The sequence below is a fragment of the Palaemon carinicauda genome, chromosome 26 (assembly GCF_036898095.1).
Source record: "Palaemon carinicauda isolate YSFRI2023 chromosome 26, ASM3689809v2, whole genome shotgun sequence".
Taxonomy (NCBI): domain Eukaryota; kingdom Metazoa; phylum Arthropoda; class Malacostraca; order Decapoda; family Palaemonidae; genus Palaemon; species Palaemon carinicauda.
Window position 1 is genome coordinate 103,584,558 of NC_090750.1, and position 18,297 is coordinate 103,602,854.

At 39.3% G+C, this 18,297-nt stretch overlaps 1 protein-coding gene across 1 annotated transcript; it reads right to left on the reverse strand.

Moving 5' to 3' along the window:
• Positions 1–1,017: 1,017 nt before the first annotated feature.
• On the reverse strand, positions 1,018–16,712 carry LOC137620352 (B9 domain-containing protein 1-like). Its single transcript, XM_068350582.1, has 6 exons — positions 16,615–16,712; positions 13,756–13,916; positions 12,569–12,680; positions 11,014–11,122; positions 8,995–9,113; positions 1,018–1,336 (listed from the first exon to the last, which is right to left on the reverse strand). Exons 2-6 carry the CDS (start codon positions 13,885–13,887, stop codon positions 1,155–1,157), a joined length of 654 nt encoding a protein of 217 aa, XP_068206683.1. The 5' UTR covers positions 13,888–13,916; positions 16,615–16,712; the 3' UTR covers positions 1,018–1,154.
• Positions 16,713–18,297: the final 1,585 nt, after the last annotated feature.

The window sequence follows — 18,297 nt, forward strand, 5'->3', positions numbered from 1 at the left end:
TACAAAACAAAATAGAGTATGCTCCAAACACATTTTTCTAAAAAAAAAAAAAGTTTTCTTTATAAAATAATGAATATAAAGAATTTATCTGTACTGTAAAATAGTACTAATGCCTTTGTAAAGAGTCCATGAAATTCTTGAAGCCTTCAAAGTACTCTCGATGCATTTAAAATAAAACCTACAATGGTTTACAGGTTTAAAAAACACTCATCAGGTAAAGATTTTCATTTTAAAAAGTTGAAGATGTTCTGTCCTTAGATTATTTTTGAAGGATCTTTCCTTATTAAACAAAATAAAGGGATTTTAACGAAGGAAAAATCTATTTCTGGGGAGAGACCTGTGACGCCCGGTGAAAAAGTCCTTCTTTCTACTTTTTCTGATATAAATCTTCCAAATATACCAGAGAAAGATAAAAGCATGGAATGCAGAGGTTACTACCCTCGCGCGAGCACCTCGTGAGTGTCGTGTATACATCAGGGGCGTGTGAATACTGTATAAAAGATGACTGGTTCACCTCCAAAAAAGTTTCGGTGAAATAGGGTATAAAGGCAGGTAGTAGGAATTTGTTATAGTATAAGAATTTGGCACATGTATCACAGTTTCATTTACTGCTTTTATGGAGATAGGCACTTATGCACTATAATTTTCTTCTTTTCTTTGAATATTGCTTGAAAAATTCAAATCTCTCTCATTATGTTGGTTATTAACCACAACTCTTTATTTATAACACTAGAAGTCTAATTTTAATTTAATTTTCTGAAGTTTGAATAAAAAAAATTACTGTACTATACTAAATTTTTTTTAATGAGGCGCATTTGTACTGACTCGCAGAGGTGCCCTTTTGGCTCGGAAAAGTTTCCTGCTATCTGATTGGTTAGAATTATCTTGTCCGACCAATCAGCGATCAGGAAACTTCTCCGAGCTGAAAGGGCACCCCTGCGAGTCAGTGCAAATCTGCCTCACTAAAAAGAATTGACAATAGGTCTTCAACTTACAACTGTTTCCAAGTCGAATTTTGTTAAATTTAGGCTTAAGGTAGGCCTAACCTGACTTCCATGCCTGCAATTTCCAGCGAAAAAAGTCAACAAATAGTTCCGTATCATAAGATATAAATACCAGATTGTTGCGATGATGAATGTTTGTGAATTTAGGACCTAATCTTCGCTACGCACTGCGAGACCAGACCCTGAAGGGACGGGGTCTTTGACTGACTGGGTAAGGGGAAAATGGCTGGAGTTACGTGACGGTCCGGTTGAGTTGTAGCCAAGTTTCTCGAGGTCTTTCATGACGACGTTGAAAGACACTGTAATTTCACCGTGTGATCTTACTCGGGTAACTGCAAAGCAAAGAATTAAAATATTATTATTATTATTACTTTTTAAATATTTAACTTAGCCGGTGAATATATATAGCTGCAACTCTGTTGCTCGACAGACAAAAAAACAGTAAAACTCGCCAGCGATCGCTATACAGGTTGCGGGTGTGCCCACCAGCGCCAACTGTCGGCCAGATACCATACTCGATGTAAACAAAGACTCAATTTCTTCTCTGTCGACGTGTCGACAAGACGTACTTTACTCGCTGTTGAAACCTGGAGTTTTTCCCATCATATTTGGTGAAGTACTTTATTTTGGTTATGAGCTTTCGCAGTACAGGGTTTTTCTTCAAATAAATCCTTGAACTCTTTTTTGTATTGGATTCATTGTTGATGACTTAGATCGTTTTTTGGAATTTTCCCTTGATCAATTCAAAATGGCTGACCTTTCACAAGTTCCCAAGTTTAGAAAATGCAATGCTAGGGACTGTCATAGGCGTCTTCCAAAGGCTTCTCTCGACCCTCACACTGTTTGTTCCAATTGTTGGGGTAAAACCTGTCAATTGGAAGATCAGTGTGAGGAATACGTGGGCCTTTCGGAATTCGATTTTATCGAATTTGAGAAGTATACACGCAGACTAGAGAGAGATAGGGTAAGGAGAAGTTCTTCTAGGTCGGTAGATTTTCCCTCTCCTCATGCCCCTCAACCTAATCCTTCCCCTGTAGTGGTTGTTCCTACCCCCCTCCTAGCACTCAGGAACCATCGATGGCTGACATGATGCGTGCTATCCATGCCTTGGGGGAGAGAGTTGAGTCCCTTGCAAGTGACCGCAATCAACTCATGGCGGATGTTAAGGAACTAAAGTGCCAAAGTGCCGCGGGAAGTGATAAAGTGCCAAGTGTTTCTCAAAGTGTTGTGAACAGTGTTGCGCTTGAGGGTTCGTCTGTTCGTGCCTGTCGTCCTCCTAGTCCGGGACCTCTTGCAAGCTCCCAAGCCCAGGGGAGAAGCAATGTCGTACGACGCATGGGTTCAAGAGGCTTTGATCAGCGAACAGACGTTCCCTCTATGGTATCAGGCGTATCTCCCCAAGATCGCCCCTACCAACGTAAGACGAGAGAGCCCGTTTTTACCTCGTCGTCCGAAGGTGTTTCTCGTAAGAAACTTTGGACCAAGGTCTCACGACCTTTGAAGCGTAAGTCGGTCCCTTCAGGACAAGTCCAACGTCCCGGTTGTAGCCACTGGGTCAGTTCGGACTCGTTGCCTTCATCTGATGACTGCTCACCGCCTAAGAGAGGCAAAGCGGTACCGCCTCAGTCGCTCACCCCGTCTGTTGCTGCACCTGCTGCCGTAGACCCTAAATGGGTATTGCTACAGGACATGCAGTCCAAGCTTGCGTCCTTGATGGAGGACTTCAATGCGGAGAAGGTTGTTGCTGAACCTTCTGGCCAACAACCATCCAAGCGGTCTGTTGTGCGTCCTGTTGACGCTGAGGTTACTTTCTCGCGTCTACCAGTCGAGGTTGTACCCCCACCGATGCGACCCAGTGTGGTTTGCCAGCCGCACGTTGACGTTAGGCGACGCACGGAGGTGGTTGTTGACGTTCAGGACGTTCAACAACCATCAGAGGTGACTTGTTTTGACGCGGTGCGTCAACCTCCGCAACCCGGTATGGTGTTGACTGCACAACCCAGACGGTCTAAACAGTCTCGGGTGGACGCTGTGCGTCCTCGCGCACCCATGGTTGTTGACAGTTCACAGACTGTGCAGCAGTTCCATGACGTTGCGTCCGGATCCGTCACGCATGCACCAGTGCGACCGGACTCAGCGAGCCAGACGTTGCCCACTCCGTTGCCGTTTCCTCATCAGTTTTCGGATGAGGAACTATCAGATGATGACGTTGCTGAACCGCAAGAGGATCAACCTTCAGAGCTTGACGAACCTAAGGCAACTCAACCATCATTGGACTTTAGAAAAGTCATGGCTGTATTTAAGGAGTTGTTCCCTGACCACTTTGTTTCTGTGGCTCCACGTTCGCCGCCGTCAGAGTTTGTGTTAGGCGTGCCTGCTACCACACCTGCCTTTACTAGACTCGTTCTCTCTCGTTCATCCAAGAGAGCTTTGCGGCTGTTGGGAGACTGGTTAGAGACTAAGAAGAGTTTAGGAAAGACAGCATTTGCCTTTCCCCCATCTAAACTCTCGTCTAGATCGAGCGTCTGGTATGCCACGGGAGAAGTTCTCGGCTTGGGAGTTCCTGCCTCTGCCCAGGGCGACTTCTCAAGTCTTGTAGACTCTCCCCGTCGCCTTGCCATGAGACGCTCGAAGATTTGTTGGTCACCTTCGGACCTGGACCACCTTCTTAAAGGGATTTTTAGGGCTTTCGAAGTCTTTAACTTCCTAGACTGGTGCCTAGGAGCCCTGAGAGGGAAGAGGAAAGGATCCAAGTCCTCTAAGGGCAGAGTCTGACTGCCCGCAACTTCAGACAGCAGTAGGAGCCAGACTCAAGAACTTCTGGCAAGCCTGGGAGAAGAGAGGCACAGATCAACAATCTGTGAAGTTACTCAGAGAGGGGTACAAGATCCCTTTTGTACGCAAACCCCCTCTAGTGACGTCCCCCATCGATCTCTCTCCCAGGTACAGAGAGGTAGAAAAGAGACAAGCCCTGAAACTGGAAGTGTCTCTTTTGCTAGAGAAGGGAGCGGTGGTCAAAGTCTCGGACCTTCAATCACCGGGGTTTTACAACCGTCTCTTCCTAGTATCAAAGAAGACAGGAGGGTGGAGACCGGTGCTAGACGTCAGTGCTCTGAATGTCTTTGTCACAAAGACGAAGTTTTCCATGGAGACCACAAAGTCAGTCTTAGCAGCGGTCAGAAAGGAAGACCGGATGGTCTCGCTAGACCTAAGGGACGCCTACTTCCACATCCCCATTCACTCAGACTCCCAACCTTTTCTGAGATTCGTCTTCGAAGATGTGGTCTACCAGTTTCGGGCCCTGTGCTTTGGCCTAAGCACAGCTCCTCTCGTATTTACGAGGCTGATGAGGAATGTGGCCAAATTCCTCCACTTATCGGACATCCGAGCCTCCCTTTAATTGGACGACTGGCTTCTCAGAGCCTCTTCCAGTCGTCGCTGTCTGAAGGATCTCAAGTGGACTCTAGATCTGACCAAGGAATTGGGACTCCTAGTCAATTTGGAAAAGTCGCAGCTGGTCCCATCCCAAACTATTCTGTATTTAGGGATGGAGATTCACAGTCAAGCTTTTCGGGCTTTTCCGTCGGCCCCCAGAATAGATCAAGCCCTGTTTTCCATCCAGAAGATGCTGAAGAAAGAACGCTGCTCAGTCAGGCTGTGGATGAGTCTGGTAGGGACGCTGTCATCCCTGGAGCAATTTGTATCACTAGGAAGACTACACCTCCGTCCTCTTCAATTCCATCTGGCTTTCCACTGGAAAAAGGACAAGACGCTAGAGGCGGTCTCGATCCCGATTTCCGGAAAGATGAAGTCTTGTCTGACTTGGTGGAAGGACAATATCAACCTAAGAGAGGGTCTTCCCCTGGCTGTTCAGTTACCCAACCACGTTCTCTTCTCGGACGCATCGGACTTGGGCTGGGGCGCGACGCTGGACGGTCGGGAATGCTCAGGTCTGTGGAACACGAGTCAGAGGAGCATGCATATCAACTGCAAGGAGCTGTTGGCAGTTCATCTGGCCTTGAAAAGCTTCGAGTATCTCCTTCGAGGCAAAGTGGTGGAAGTAAACTCGGACAACACCACGGCCTTGGCGTACATCTCCAAACAAGGAGGTACCCACTCACTGACGTTGTACGAGATCGCAAGGGACCTGCTCATCTGATCAAAAGATCGAGACATCTCCCTAGTAACGAGGTTCATCCAGGGCGACTTGAACGTCATAGCAGATTGTCTCAGTCGGAAAGGGCAAGTAATTCCAACAGAATGGACCCTCCACAAGGATGTGTGCAAGAGACTTTGGGCCACTTGGGGTCAACCAACCATAGATCTCTTTGCAACCTCGCTGATCAAGAGGCTTCCGATCTATTGCTCTCCAGTCCCGGACCCAGCAGCAATACATATAGATGCCTTCCTCCTAGATTGGTCACACCTGGATCTCTACGCATTCCCACCGTTCAAGATTGTCAACAAGGTACTGCAGAAGTTCGCCTCTCACGAAGGGACAAGGTTGACGTTAGTTGCTCCCCTCTGGCCCGCGAGAGAATGGTTCACTGAGGTACTTCGATGGTTAGTAGACGTTCCCAGAAGTCTGCCTCTAAGAGTAGACCTTCTACGTCAGCCGCACGTAAAGAAGGTACACCAAAGCCTCCACGCTCTTCGTCTGACTGCCTTCAGACTATCGAAAGACTCTCGTGAGCTAGAGGCTTTTCGAAGGAGGCAGCCAGTGCGATTGCTAGAGCAAGGAGAGCGTCTACCATTAGAGTCTACCAATTGAAGTGGGAAGTCTTCCGAGACTGGTGCAAGTCAGTTTCTGTATCCTCGACCAGTACCTCTGTAGCCCAAATAGCTGATTTTCTCTTATACCTGAGAAAAGGACGATCCCTTTCAGCTCCCACTATCAAGGGCTACAGAAGCATGTTGGCATCGGTCTTCCGGCATAAAGGCTTAGATCTTTCCAACAATAAAGATCTGCAAGACCTCCTTAAGTCTTTTGAGACCACTAAGTAGCGTCGTTTGGCTACACCTGGGTGGAATTTAGACGTGGTACTAAGATTCCTCATGTCAGACAGGTTTGAGCCTTTACAGTCAGCCTCCCTGAAAGATCTCACTCTTAAGACTCTTTTCCTGGTATGCTTAGCCTCGGCTAAAAGAGTCAGTGAGATTCATGCCTTCAGCAAGAACATCGGATTTTCGTCGGAAAAAGCTACTTGTTCGCTGCAACTTGGTTTTCTAGCCAAAAATGAGCTACCTTCTCGGCCTTGGCCTAGATTTTTCGATATTCCCAGCTTATCGGAGATCGTAGGCAATGAACTAGAAAGAGTCTTATGCCCTGTTAGAGCTCTTAAGTTCTATTTAAAGCGTACTAAACCTTTACGAGGCCAATCTGAAGCTTTATGGTGTTCAGTTAAGAAACCATCCTTGCCTATGTCAAAGAACGCTTTGTCATACTTTATCAGATTGTTAATACGAGAAGCTCATTCACATCTGAGTGAGGAAGACCGAGCTTTGCTTAAGGTTATGACGCACGAGGTTAGAGCTGTAGCAACTTCCGTGGCCTTTAAGCAAAATAGATCTCTGCAAAGTCTAATGGACGCAACCTATTGGAGAAGCAAGTCAGTGTTCGCGTCATTTTACTTGAAAGATGTCCAGTCTCTTTACGAGAACTGCTACACACTGGGACCATTCGTAGCAGCGAGTGCAGTAGTGGGTGAGGGCTCAACCACTACAATTCCCTAATTCCATATCCTTTTAATCTGTCTCTTGAAATGTTTTTAATGTTGTTTTTTATGGGTTGTCCGGAAGGCTAAGAAGCCTTTCGCATCCTGGTTGATTTGGCGGGTGGTCAAAGTCATTTCTTGAGAGCGCCCAGATTAGGGGTTTGATGAGGTCCTGTTGTATGGGTTGCAGCCCTTGATACTTCAGCTCCTAGGGGTCTGTCAGCATCCTAAGAGGATCGCGAGGCTCCGTAAGGAAGACGTACTTACAAGGCAGAGTAATCGTCTAAGTCGACTTCCTTACCAGGTACCTATTTATTTTGTTTTTCGTTATATTGATAACTTCCAAAATGAAATAAAAACTCTTAGCTTAAACGATGTAAACATATTTAACTGGTCTCTACCCACCACCCTGGGTGTGAATCAGCTATTATATATTCACCGGCTAAGTTAAATATTTAAAAATTATATTTTAATTATAAAATAAATTTTTGAATATACTTACCCGGTGAATATATAAATTAAATGACCCTCCCTTCCTCCCCAATAGAGACGCAGTGGGATGAGAAGAAATTGAGTCTTTGTTTACATCGAGTATGGTATCTGGCCGACAGTTGGCGCTGGTGGGCACACCCGCAACCTGTATAGCGATCGCTGGCGAGTTTTACTGTTTTTTTGTCTGTCGAGCAACAGAGTTGCAGCTATATATATTCACCGGGTAAGTATATTCAAAAATTTATTTTATAATTAAAACATCATATTACTACAACCTAAGAAACAACCCTTGTTGAAAAAGCAGGATGCTATAAGCCCAAGGGCTCCAACAGGAAAAAATAGCCCAGTAAAGAAAGGAAACAAGAAAATAAATAAACTACAAGAGAAGTAATAACAATTAAAATGAGATATTTTAAGATCATTAACAACATTAAATTAGATCTACCATATATAAAATATAAAAACTTCATAAAAATATGAGGATAGCGTGCCTGAGTGTACCCTCAAGCCAAAGAACTCCACCCCAAGACAGTGGAAAACCAAGGTACAGAGGTTATGGCACTACCCAAGACTAGAGAACAATGGTTTGATTTTGGAGTGTCGTCCTAGAAGAGCTGCTTACCATAGCTAAAGGGTCTCTTCTACCCTTACCAAGAGGAAAGTAGCCACTGAACAATTACAGTGCAGTAGTTAACCCCTTGAGCGAGGAAGAATTGTTAGGTAATCTCAGTGTTGTCAGGTGTATGAGGAAAGAGGAAAATGTGAAAAGAATAGGCCAGACTATTCGGTATATGTGTAGACAAAGAAAAATGAGCCGTAACCAGAGAGAGGGATCCAACGTAATACTGTCTAGTCAGTCAAGGATCCAATAACTTTATAGCTGTAGTATCTCAGCTAAATATAACCCTGGTAAAAGAAAGTTTATGAAAAGCTAAATATAATTCTCGTAAAAGAATAGTTCACGAAAAGCTACCGTAAGTATAACTCCTGTTCGTAATACTAGGCAGGCAGCTAATTCTAATAGGCAGGCCTTCTCCATCATGAGGCTCAATACTACACAGTATTCTAGAAGTTTTATTCCAGCTGTTACCAAGTTGTGGAATGATCTCCCTAATTGGGTAGTTGAATCAATAGAACTTCAAAAGTGCAAAGTTGGAGCAAATGTTTTTATGTTGACCAGGCTGACATGAGTCTTTTTATAGTTTATATATAACATATCTGTTTTTGACCTTGTTGATAATTTATATAGGACATATCTGTTTTGACGTTGTTACTGTTTTTAAAATGACTAATTGTTAATTTATTCTCATCATTTATTTATTTCCTCATTTCCTTTCCTCACTGGACTATTTTTCTCCATTGAAGCCCTTGAGCTTAAAGCATCTTGCTTTTCCAACTAGGGTTGTAGCTTGGCTAGTAATAATAGTAATAATGATAATAAAAGAATAGTTTACGAAAAGCTAAGTATAACTCGGGTAAAAGAATAGTTTACAAAAAGCTAAGTATAACTCTGGTAAAAGAATAGTTTACGAAAAGCTACGTATAACTCTGGTAAAAGAATAGTTTACGAAAAGCTAAGCATAACTCTGGTAAAAGAATAGTTTACAAAAAGCTAAGTATATCTCTGGTAAAAGAATCGTTTACAAAAAGCTAAATATAATTCTCGTAAAAGAATAGTTTACGAAAAGCTAAGCATAACTTGTGACAATAGCAAACAAAACAATACGGTGCAAAAATGACAAACATCCTACCATGTTCAACATTCAAATACATTAGCGACTTACCTTCGCGTCCTTTGCCGCATGCAATAAGCTTTGGATCTACAAATTCAGGTCTTCTTCCTGTTAGCCAAGCCATTAGTTTTTGTATGGTAGAAGCAGATTCTGGTACAAATGTCGTTAACCTGGAAATTATACACGTGACATGTTAAACAAGAGAGGATTTTAATGGACTAATGTTTCATTTTTACTCAAAATCTAAATGTACGGTATGTGTTTTCTCCTAAGAAAGGAATACCTTTAACCCTTTTACCCCCAAAACACGTACTGGTACTCACAAAACTCATCCCTTTACCCCCATGGACGTACCGGTACGTCCTTGCAAAAAAAGGCTATAAATTTTTTTTTTTCATATTTTTGATAATTTTTTGAGAAAATTCAGGCATTTTCCAAGAGAATGAGACCAACCTGACCTCTCTATGACGAAAATTAAGGCTGTTAGAGCAATTTAAAAAAAACATACTGCAAAATGTGCTGGGAAAAAAATAACTCCCTGGGGGTTAAGGGTTGGAAATTTCCAAAAAGCCTGGGGGTAAAAGGGTTAAACAAGAGAGGATTTTAATGGACTAATGTTTCATTTTACTCAAAATCTAAATGTACAGTATGTTTTCTCCTAAGAAAGGAATACCTTTAAAATCCTTGTGAGACAATTACGAAATAAAAATAAAGTACTGTATAATAATTAAAAAATTGAATGGCTTCCCCAGCTCTATGGCCTGAATTCCATATAATATTCCATTGCATCCATTAAGTTGAAAGGACAATAGAGGAATGTCTAAGCATGTTAGGTTCCTCCCTTGATGACAGCTGTACTTGTTTGAATTAAGTAACCGCTTTGGGTTATTTAATGCCGAGCTCCTCAACTATAGGAGAGAAGCAGTACAACAGTGCCTAACAATGTTATGGAAACATGATCAAAACATGAAATACAATATGGTACTGTTCCTGCCACTCCAATTTTCTTTGTACATATCACTTCTTGGGTTCCAAGAAGAGGATTGAAGCTCAAAAATGCTATAAGAGTATAAACTACTATGCCACCCTTTTTATTGAATAATTACTGTTTAACCCTTTTACCCCCAAAGGACGTACTGGTACGTTTAAAAAAAGCCATCCCTTTACCCCCATGGACGTACCGGTACGTCCTTGCAAAAAAATGCTATAAAATTTTTTTTTTCATATTTTTGATAATTTTTTGAGAAAAATTTGGGCATTTTCCAAGAGAATGAGACCAATCTGACCTCTCTATGACAAAAATTAAGGCTGTAAGAGCAATTTTAAAAAAAATATACTGCAAAATGTGCTGGGAAAAAAATAACTACCTGGGGGTTAAGGGTTGGAAATTTCCAAATAGCCTGGGGGTAAAAGGGTTAAGAAGTTATAAGTGTGACAAAAATTTTACTCCCTGGCTTTTATTAGTGGTCACCCATTCAATCACTGTACTGAATGACCCCAAAGTTGCTTGAAATCACTGGCCAGAAGACATGTAATGAAGTGAATATTCTGTCAGTAATCCCAACTATTTCTCAGTATTATTATTACTAGCTAAGGTATAATCCTAATTGGGAAAACAGGATGCTATAAGCCCAAGAGCTCCAACAGAGAACATAGCCCTGTGAGGAAAGGAAATAAGGAAAGAGAATAGTGTGCCTGAGCGTACACTCAAGCAAGAGAACTCTAACTTAAGACAGTGGAAGGTGGAAGACCATGGTACATACAGAGGCTATGGCATTATCAAAGATTAGAGAACAATAGTTTGATTTGGGAATGGTTAGGATTACTGACAGGAGAACATTAACTACATTACATGTCTTCTGGCCAGTGATTTCAAGCATCTTTGGGGTCGTTCAGTATAGTGAGTGAATGGTTAACCACTAATAAATGCCAGGGAGTAATATGATGAATGTAGTATGCATAATTTGTTTTGCAATGAACTGCAGCGAAAGAAAGAGAATTATCGATACATTATCACACATTCTCTACAAAAGATCTTAGGATTTAGCAACGAGCTTAATTGAAAATTACCTTCGTTTGTGTATCCCAGGGGTGATAGGAAGATGGCAGGCAGTATAGCCAATAATGGTGTCGTTACCAAATATATCGTTGCCGTATACACTCAACACTAACTGAGGCCCTGTAAGAAAATCATAGAGGGTGCCATTTGATAAGCAACAATAATTCATGGGTATGTAATAATGTACTGGAGTCACAACAGTATAAAAAATCTTTTAGAAAGACACTGAAGCCACAAGAAAAGGTACGATACAGTACAGTTACGTAAAATACATAGCCTGTATTTTAAGAAATGAATATCATAAAAATATATTTAGATATAAAAGTAATTTTGATGAAGGAAAAGTGTATTTCTAAGGAGGTGCTGTGTGTTCTCCAAGGATTTTTGCGTAAAAAGCTAGAACAGGGAATCTAATATGACAAATTACTAAAGAACTAGAGGGGCACTGAGTAGAGTGCAGACCTCTGCCGCAGCAGCTTACTTTTCGACCTTTTTCTTGACCTTGACCTTAACATGTATTAATTGGTGTGGATTTTCATACACTCAAATATGAACCAATGATGTCCAAACTTATGAATGATTACATGAATTGGACATTTTGCTTGACCGTGATCTTCACCTTCCACAATTTAATCATCTTCAACTTTTTACATAGCCTAAGTTAATCCCTGCAAGTTTCTTTACTCTACGATTGAAATTGTGGCCAGGAAGCTGTTCACAAACAAACCCACAAACAGGGGTGAAAGCATAACCTCCTTCCCACTTTGTTGGCAGAGGTAAATATCGTCTCCACTCCTCCAGGGCCAGTGTTCCAAAGTACAAAGCACGGAATCAGTGTGTATAAGGGAGACCAATGAATTCAAACTCTATGGAACTCTTCACACCACCTCCCATGTCGACATCATCTGGTAATCGATACGTTATCATCGAGCACCAATACTAATCTGAAATCGTTTAGAAACCGATGATACGTCAACACCGAGAACCAATACTAATCTGGAGACTACTTATGTACAAGATAGTCGCCCCTTTGACGAATTGAAGAGTAAGGAAAGGGGAACATGACTAGGTCGTATTGTTTTCCCTATACAGGGTTGTGGTGGCCGATGTGGTAACGTCCTTGACTGGTGAACGCCAGACTGGGGTTCGAGTCCCGCTCAAATGTGTTAGTTTCTTTGGTCGCTGCAACCTCACCATCCTTGTGAGTTAAGGAGGGTGGGTTTGGGGGAGCCTTTAGGTCTACCTGCTGAGTTTTCAGCAGCCATTACCTGTCCTTCCCTGGTCCTAGCTTGGGTGGAGAGGGGTCTTGGGCACTGATCATATGATATAAGGTCAGTCTCTAGGGCATTGTCCATCTTGCTAGGGCAATGTCACTGCCCCATGCCTTTGCCATTAATGAGCGGCCTTTAAAACTTTTTAACACGGAATCCGTGCTTTGTACGTTGAAACGCTGGCCCTAGAGCACGGGAAACAATATTTCTTTGGTAATTTATGTCATATTTGATTCCCTGTTCTAGCCTTGGTGACCACGCAGCATATTAACCCCAAAAATACATAAATACTTACATCCGTGCGGATTAGTTGACTTAAACGTGATGTCTAAAGGAAAGTTCCATATGAATATTTGTCTTTCGTCATCACTGCGACGACTCATTTGAGAAACGCATTCCTCTAAACCCTGTATTGAATAAATATACAACATTGATGAAGATCATTACCAAGATAATGGTACATTACAGTATTCCTTAACAGTGAACCCTCGTTTATCGCGGTAGATAGGTTCCAGATGCGGCCGCGATAGGTGAAAATCCGCGAAGTAGTGACACCATATTTACCTATTTATTCAACATGTATATTCAGACTTTTAAAACCATCCCTTGTACGTAGTACTGTTAACAAACTACCCTTTAATGTACAGGACACTTAATGCATGTACTACAGTACCCTAAACTAAAACAGGCACAAATATTAAAGGCGATTTTATATCATGCGTTTCCTAAACACGCCAAAAAGCATGATAAAAAATGGCAACCAATGTTTTGTTTACGTTTCTCTGATCATAATGAAGAAACAAACGCATTTACTGTACACATCTGTGTATAGGTTAGTTTTTGCATCGATTATATTGATTATTCAGTACAGTATATTGATTTTGTTATTACCAATATGTATATATATATACTGTATGGGTTATGAAAAAAATCCGCTAAGTGGTGAATCCGCGATGGTCGAACCGCGAAGTAGCGAGGGTTCACTGTACACAAATTAAAATGTCAATGCACCAAACAATTAAGTTAATATAATATATTCCTCTAAAGTGATTGTACAACAGTCGCAATAACTGTATATACAGAAAAATTCTCAAAAATATTCTCAAACAATAAATAAAGTTCAAAGTTGCAGCAAATGTTTTTATGTTGAACAGGCTGACATAAGACTTTTTATGGTTTATATATGAAATGTCTGTTTTGATGTTGTTACTGTTTTTAGAATATTTTATTTTGTTCATATTTTCTCATATTATTTATTTCCTTACTTCCTTTCCTCAAAGGGCTTTTTTACCCTGTTGGAGCCCTTGGGCTTATAGCATCTTGCTTTTCCAACTAGGGTTGTAGCTTAGCTAGTAATAATTATAATAATATTTAGAAAACATCTATGATAAATCTACACGTACATGAATTAAGAATAACAAATTATCAATATTTCCCCAGCATACCACACACGACAAATATCTAAAATAATTCAGTACGTACCCCAACCACTTCCCAGTCTGGCCCAGATGTGAAGCAGTAGTTGAAATATAGATTATCGCCCTCCATAAACCTTCCAGAGTCTACTTGTCCAGTGACATTAACCATGAAGACACTTGGAGCAGTGATGGACATGATAAGGCACAGGATTTAACTCTCTTCAACTGCAAAGTAAAAAGGGGCGATCAGTAATTGTAGATTTAACCCTTTTACCCCCAAAGGACGTACTGGTATGTTTCACAAAACCCATCCCTTTACCCCCATGGACGTACGGGTACGTCCTTGCAAAAAATTGCTATAAAATTTTATTTTTCATATTTTTGATAATTTTTTTGAGAAAATTCAGGCATTTTCCAAGGCTGTTAGAGCAATTTAAATAAAATATACTACAAAATGTGCTGGGGAAAAAATAACCCCCTGGGGGTTAAGGGTTGGAAATTTCCAAATAGCCTGAGGGTAAAAGGGTTAACATGTATTTTTTCTACTCGACACATGACAGTAATTATTGTCTGCTTTCTTTTTTAATTATAAGATGCAGGTGAATAAGTAGTTATACATTCAATGAGCAAAGTAAAAAAATTTCCAATACTTTACTTGAATGTTAGAAGCATGTGGCAGAGTAGTGCTTAAGGCATTTAAAAAAAATTATGTTTGATAGTTGAGTGACTTTTAATAAAAAAAAAAAGCTTCATACTAAATATGGGTATATTCTCATATATTTTAGGATTTTTCAAATTTCTCTACCATATCCAGAAATTCTAACTTCAGTTACAGACATACAGTTGTAAATAAACTTTTTCACACGAAACGAAGAAGTGTTGTATATAGATATGACACAATCTTGTACGGTATCATTCCAAGAAATGTTGGTGTCCAAAGACATTTCTAAGGAAACAGAATATATAATATCTCTACGTTGATATTTTATCCCATTCTTTCGCTATTTTTTTTCAGTGAAAATTATTTATACAATAAGCCCTTCAACTCTATTTGATATGATAGATTTTGGTCTTGTTACATGAATAATTTGCAAATTATCCCCATGTTTATAATTGCTGGTGACTGGCGAAATCTAACCGAGGCCCTTTGCTAAATTACAAATCCACGAGCGTAACTAATCTGAGAAAATTGGTCGGTAATCCTAGCATGATGTTGATGTGTCAATCTCCTTAGAAAAAAATCTTTAATAGAATTAAGGCTAATATCAGCAAATTCAAAAAATGACTTGTAGGGTACAGGATGAATAATTTACGGCGCTGTAAGTTTGTGGTGCATCAAATATTTTCCTATTTTTTTGTGGGGGGGGGGGGTCATCAAGATCTGGTTAGGTTAGGAGGGCAAGGCAGTGTGAAGGATACTAGTGGCCTGCTTTCAATTAATCGCCGTATTTGATTTTTTTTGAGGTCGGGTTAGGTTGGAACATCCCGAGGTTAGGTAGGACTTCAAACATGTCATTATATATTATTATTAATGCTAGCTAAGCTACAACCCTATAGTCAATTTTTTTTAATGAGACGCATTTGCACCGACGCATTTATCCTGTTCAACCAATCAGCGAGTAGGAAACCTTTCCGAGCTAAAAGGGCACCCCTGCGAGTCGGTGCAAATCTGCCTCGCTAAAAAGAATTGACTGTAGTTTGAAAAATAGGATGCTATAAGCCCAAGGGATTTAAAAGGGAAAAATAGCCCCGTGAGGAAAGGAAATAAAACTACAGGAGTAGTAGTGAGCAATTAAGATAAAAGATTTTAAGAACTGTAACATTAAAATAGATCTTTTGTGTATATAACTATTAAACTTAAAAAAAAAAAAATAAAGGAAGAGAAATAGAATAAAATAGTGTGCCTGAGTGTACCCTCAAGCAAGAAAACTCTGACTGCCCTTTGCGACACTTCAACCTGTAAAATGTCAATGAGTTTTTAATTTATGACTACATATGTAAACTTATTTTCTGAATGCTTAATATGTGATTCGCACAGTATTTTACCATTTCTTCCGATAATAAATAGGCTACTTTGAACCAAGTATAAGCTCTCTCTGTACCATAGACTTCCACTGTCTTGGGGTGGTGTTCTCTTGCATGAGGTTACACTAGGGCACACTATTCAATCTTATTTCCCTTCCTCTTGTTTTTTGAAGTTGTTATAGTTTATATATGAATTATCTATTCCTATGTTATTACTATTTTGGTAATATTTTGATAGAGTCCCTCCTAGCCATTTGCCAGAACATAGGAGCTTGATATTTTTCTTCTTTAGCGAGAGAAGCGAGTGCACGGTAGAGCAGAAACCATTAAGGACTATCGAAATATTACTGAAATCTCATAGTTTTTGCTTCCCCGTGCGCTCGTGGAAAAAGAAAAACATCATGCTCCTATTTACGGCAAGTGGTAATGACTGGGTGGGACTCTATCGAAATATTACCACTGTTTTTAAAATATTCTATATTACTAGTCCATTACTTGTTTTTTAAACTCATTTCTTTATTTCCTTTCCTTGCTGGACTATTTTTTCCCTGTTGGAGCCATTGGGCTTATAGCATCCTGCTTTTCCAGCAAGGGTTGTAGCTTAACCAGTAGTAATGATATATATATATATATATATATATATATATATATATATATATATATATATATATATATATATATATATATATATATATATATATATATATATAATAATAATAATAATAATAATAATAATAATAATAATAATAATAATACGCTATCTTTCTTATTGCTCGCTGACCTAACCTATTCTTTGCAAGTTAACATTAAACTAACAGACTAATCAGCTATTTTATACGGTAGAGAATTAGGAAAAACATGATAAAATAGAACGTTTATAGAACTTTCTGATAATTACCAGCAAACAACGTCAAGAGATAGAAATACCAGCAAACAACGCTAGGAAATAGAAATTATTATCGCTCCGGATTCAGTCAGAAATTTGTGTTATTGTTTTTGTTTACGTTGCTTAGATACCAGTCCAGTTTCCTCGTTGCTCTCTCCACAACACCACAAAACTGTGATTGTGGGCACACTACTAGAAGGAGAATTTTTATTAGTTAATCCTACACAGACAACACAGCTTGCTTGCTTTTACTCCTAAATTCAAGGGCCTTTCTAATATAATTGGCAACCTCTGTAATTGATGTTTCTAAATGCCCTATTTCTATGTTATTATTTCTATTTTTTCTTAACTCAAAATACAGCTAAATATATGCTCAGTTCTAATATACCTGGCAACCTATTTAGTTTGTGTTTTTAACTTCCCTATTTCTATGTTATTATTTCTATTTTTTCTTAACTCAATACAGCTAAATATATGCTTAGTAGTAGCCTATTCTCTGCCTTTATACAAAACTTACAATTTTTATTAGTTAATTCTACACAGACAGCATAACTTGCATGCTTTTGCTTCTAAATTCTAGGGCCTTTCTAATATACCGGGCAACTTCTTTAGTTTGTGTTTATAGATTCTCTATTTCTATGTTATTATTATTAAATTTTCTTAACTCAATACAGCTAAATATATACTCAGTAGTAGCCTATTCTCTGCCTTTATACAGAAAATTCTAGGGCATTTCTAATATACCAGACAACCTCTTTAGTTTGTGTTTATTTCCCTATTTCTATATTATTATTTCTATTTTTTCTTAACTCAATACAGCTAAATATATGCTTAGTAGTAGCCTATTCTCTGCCTTTATACAAAACTTACAATTTTTATTAGTTAATCCTACACAGACAGCATAACTTGCATGCTTTTACTTCTAAATTCAAGGGCCTTTCTAATATACCAGACAACCTCTTTAGTTTGTGTTTATTTCCCTATTTCTATGTTATTATTTCTATTTTTTCTTAACTCAATACAGCTAAATATATGCTTAGTAGTAGCCTATTCTCTGCCTTTATACAGAAAATTCTAGGGCATTTCTAATATACCTGGCAACCTCTATAGTTTGTGTTTTTAAATTCCCTATTTCTATGTTATTATTTCTATTTTTTCTTAACTCAATGCAGCTAAATATATGCTTAGTAGTAGCCTATTCTCTGCCTTTATACAAAACTTACAATTTTTATTAGTTAATCCTACACAGACAGCATAAATTGCATGATTTTACTCCTAAATTCAAGGGCTTTTCTAATATACCTGGCAACCTCTTTAATTGATGTTTCTAAATGCCCTATTTCTATGTTATTATTTTTATTTTTTCTTAACTCAATACAGCTAAATATATGCTTAGTAGTAGCCTATTCTCTGCCTTTATACAAAACTTACAATTTTTATTAGTTAATCCTACACAGACAGCATAATTTGCATGTTTTTACTTCTAAATTCAAGGGCCTTTCTAATATACCTGGCAACCTCTTTAATTGATGTTTCTAAATGCCCTATTTCTAATCCTACACAGACACCATAATTTGCATGCTTTTACTTCTAAATTCAAGGGCCTTTCTAATATACCTGGCAACTTCTTTAGTTAGTGTTTTTAACTTCCCTATTTCTATGTTATTATTTCTATTTTTTCTTTTAATCCTACAC

What these genes read in the sequence shown, in the direction of transcription:
- LOC137620352 (XM_068350582.1), bottom strand. Translation starts at nt 13,887, where the DNA reads ATGTCCATCACTGCTCCAAGTGTCTTCATGGTTAATGTCACTGGACAA. An exon ending in CCTGGGATACACAAACGAAG is followed by an intron (nt 9,114 to 11,013) that starts GTAATTTTCAAT and finishes TATAATTTCCAG; the next exon opens with GTTAACGACATTTGTACCAG. An exon ending in ATGCGGCAAAGGACGCGAAG is followed by an intron (nt 1,337 to 8,994) that starts GTAAGTCGCTAA and finishes TTTGCTTTGCAG; the next exon opens with TTACCCGAGTAAGATCACAC.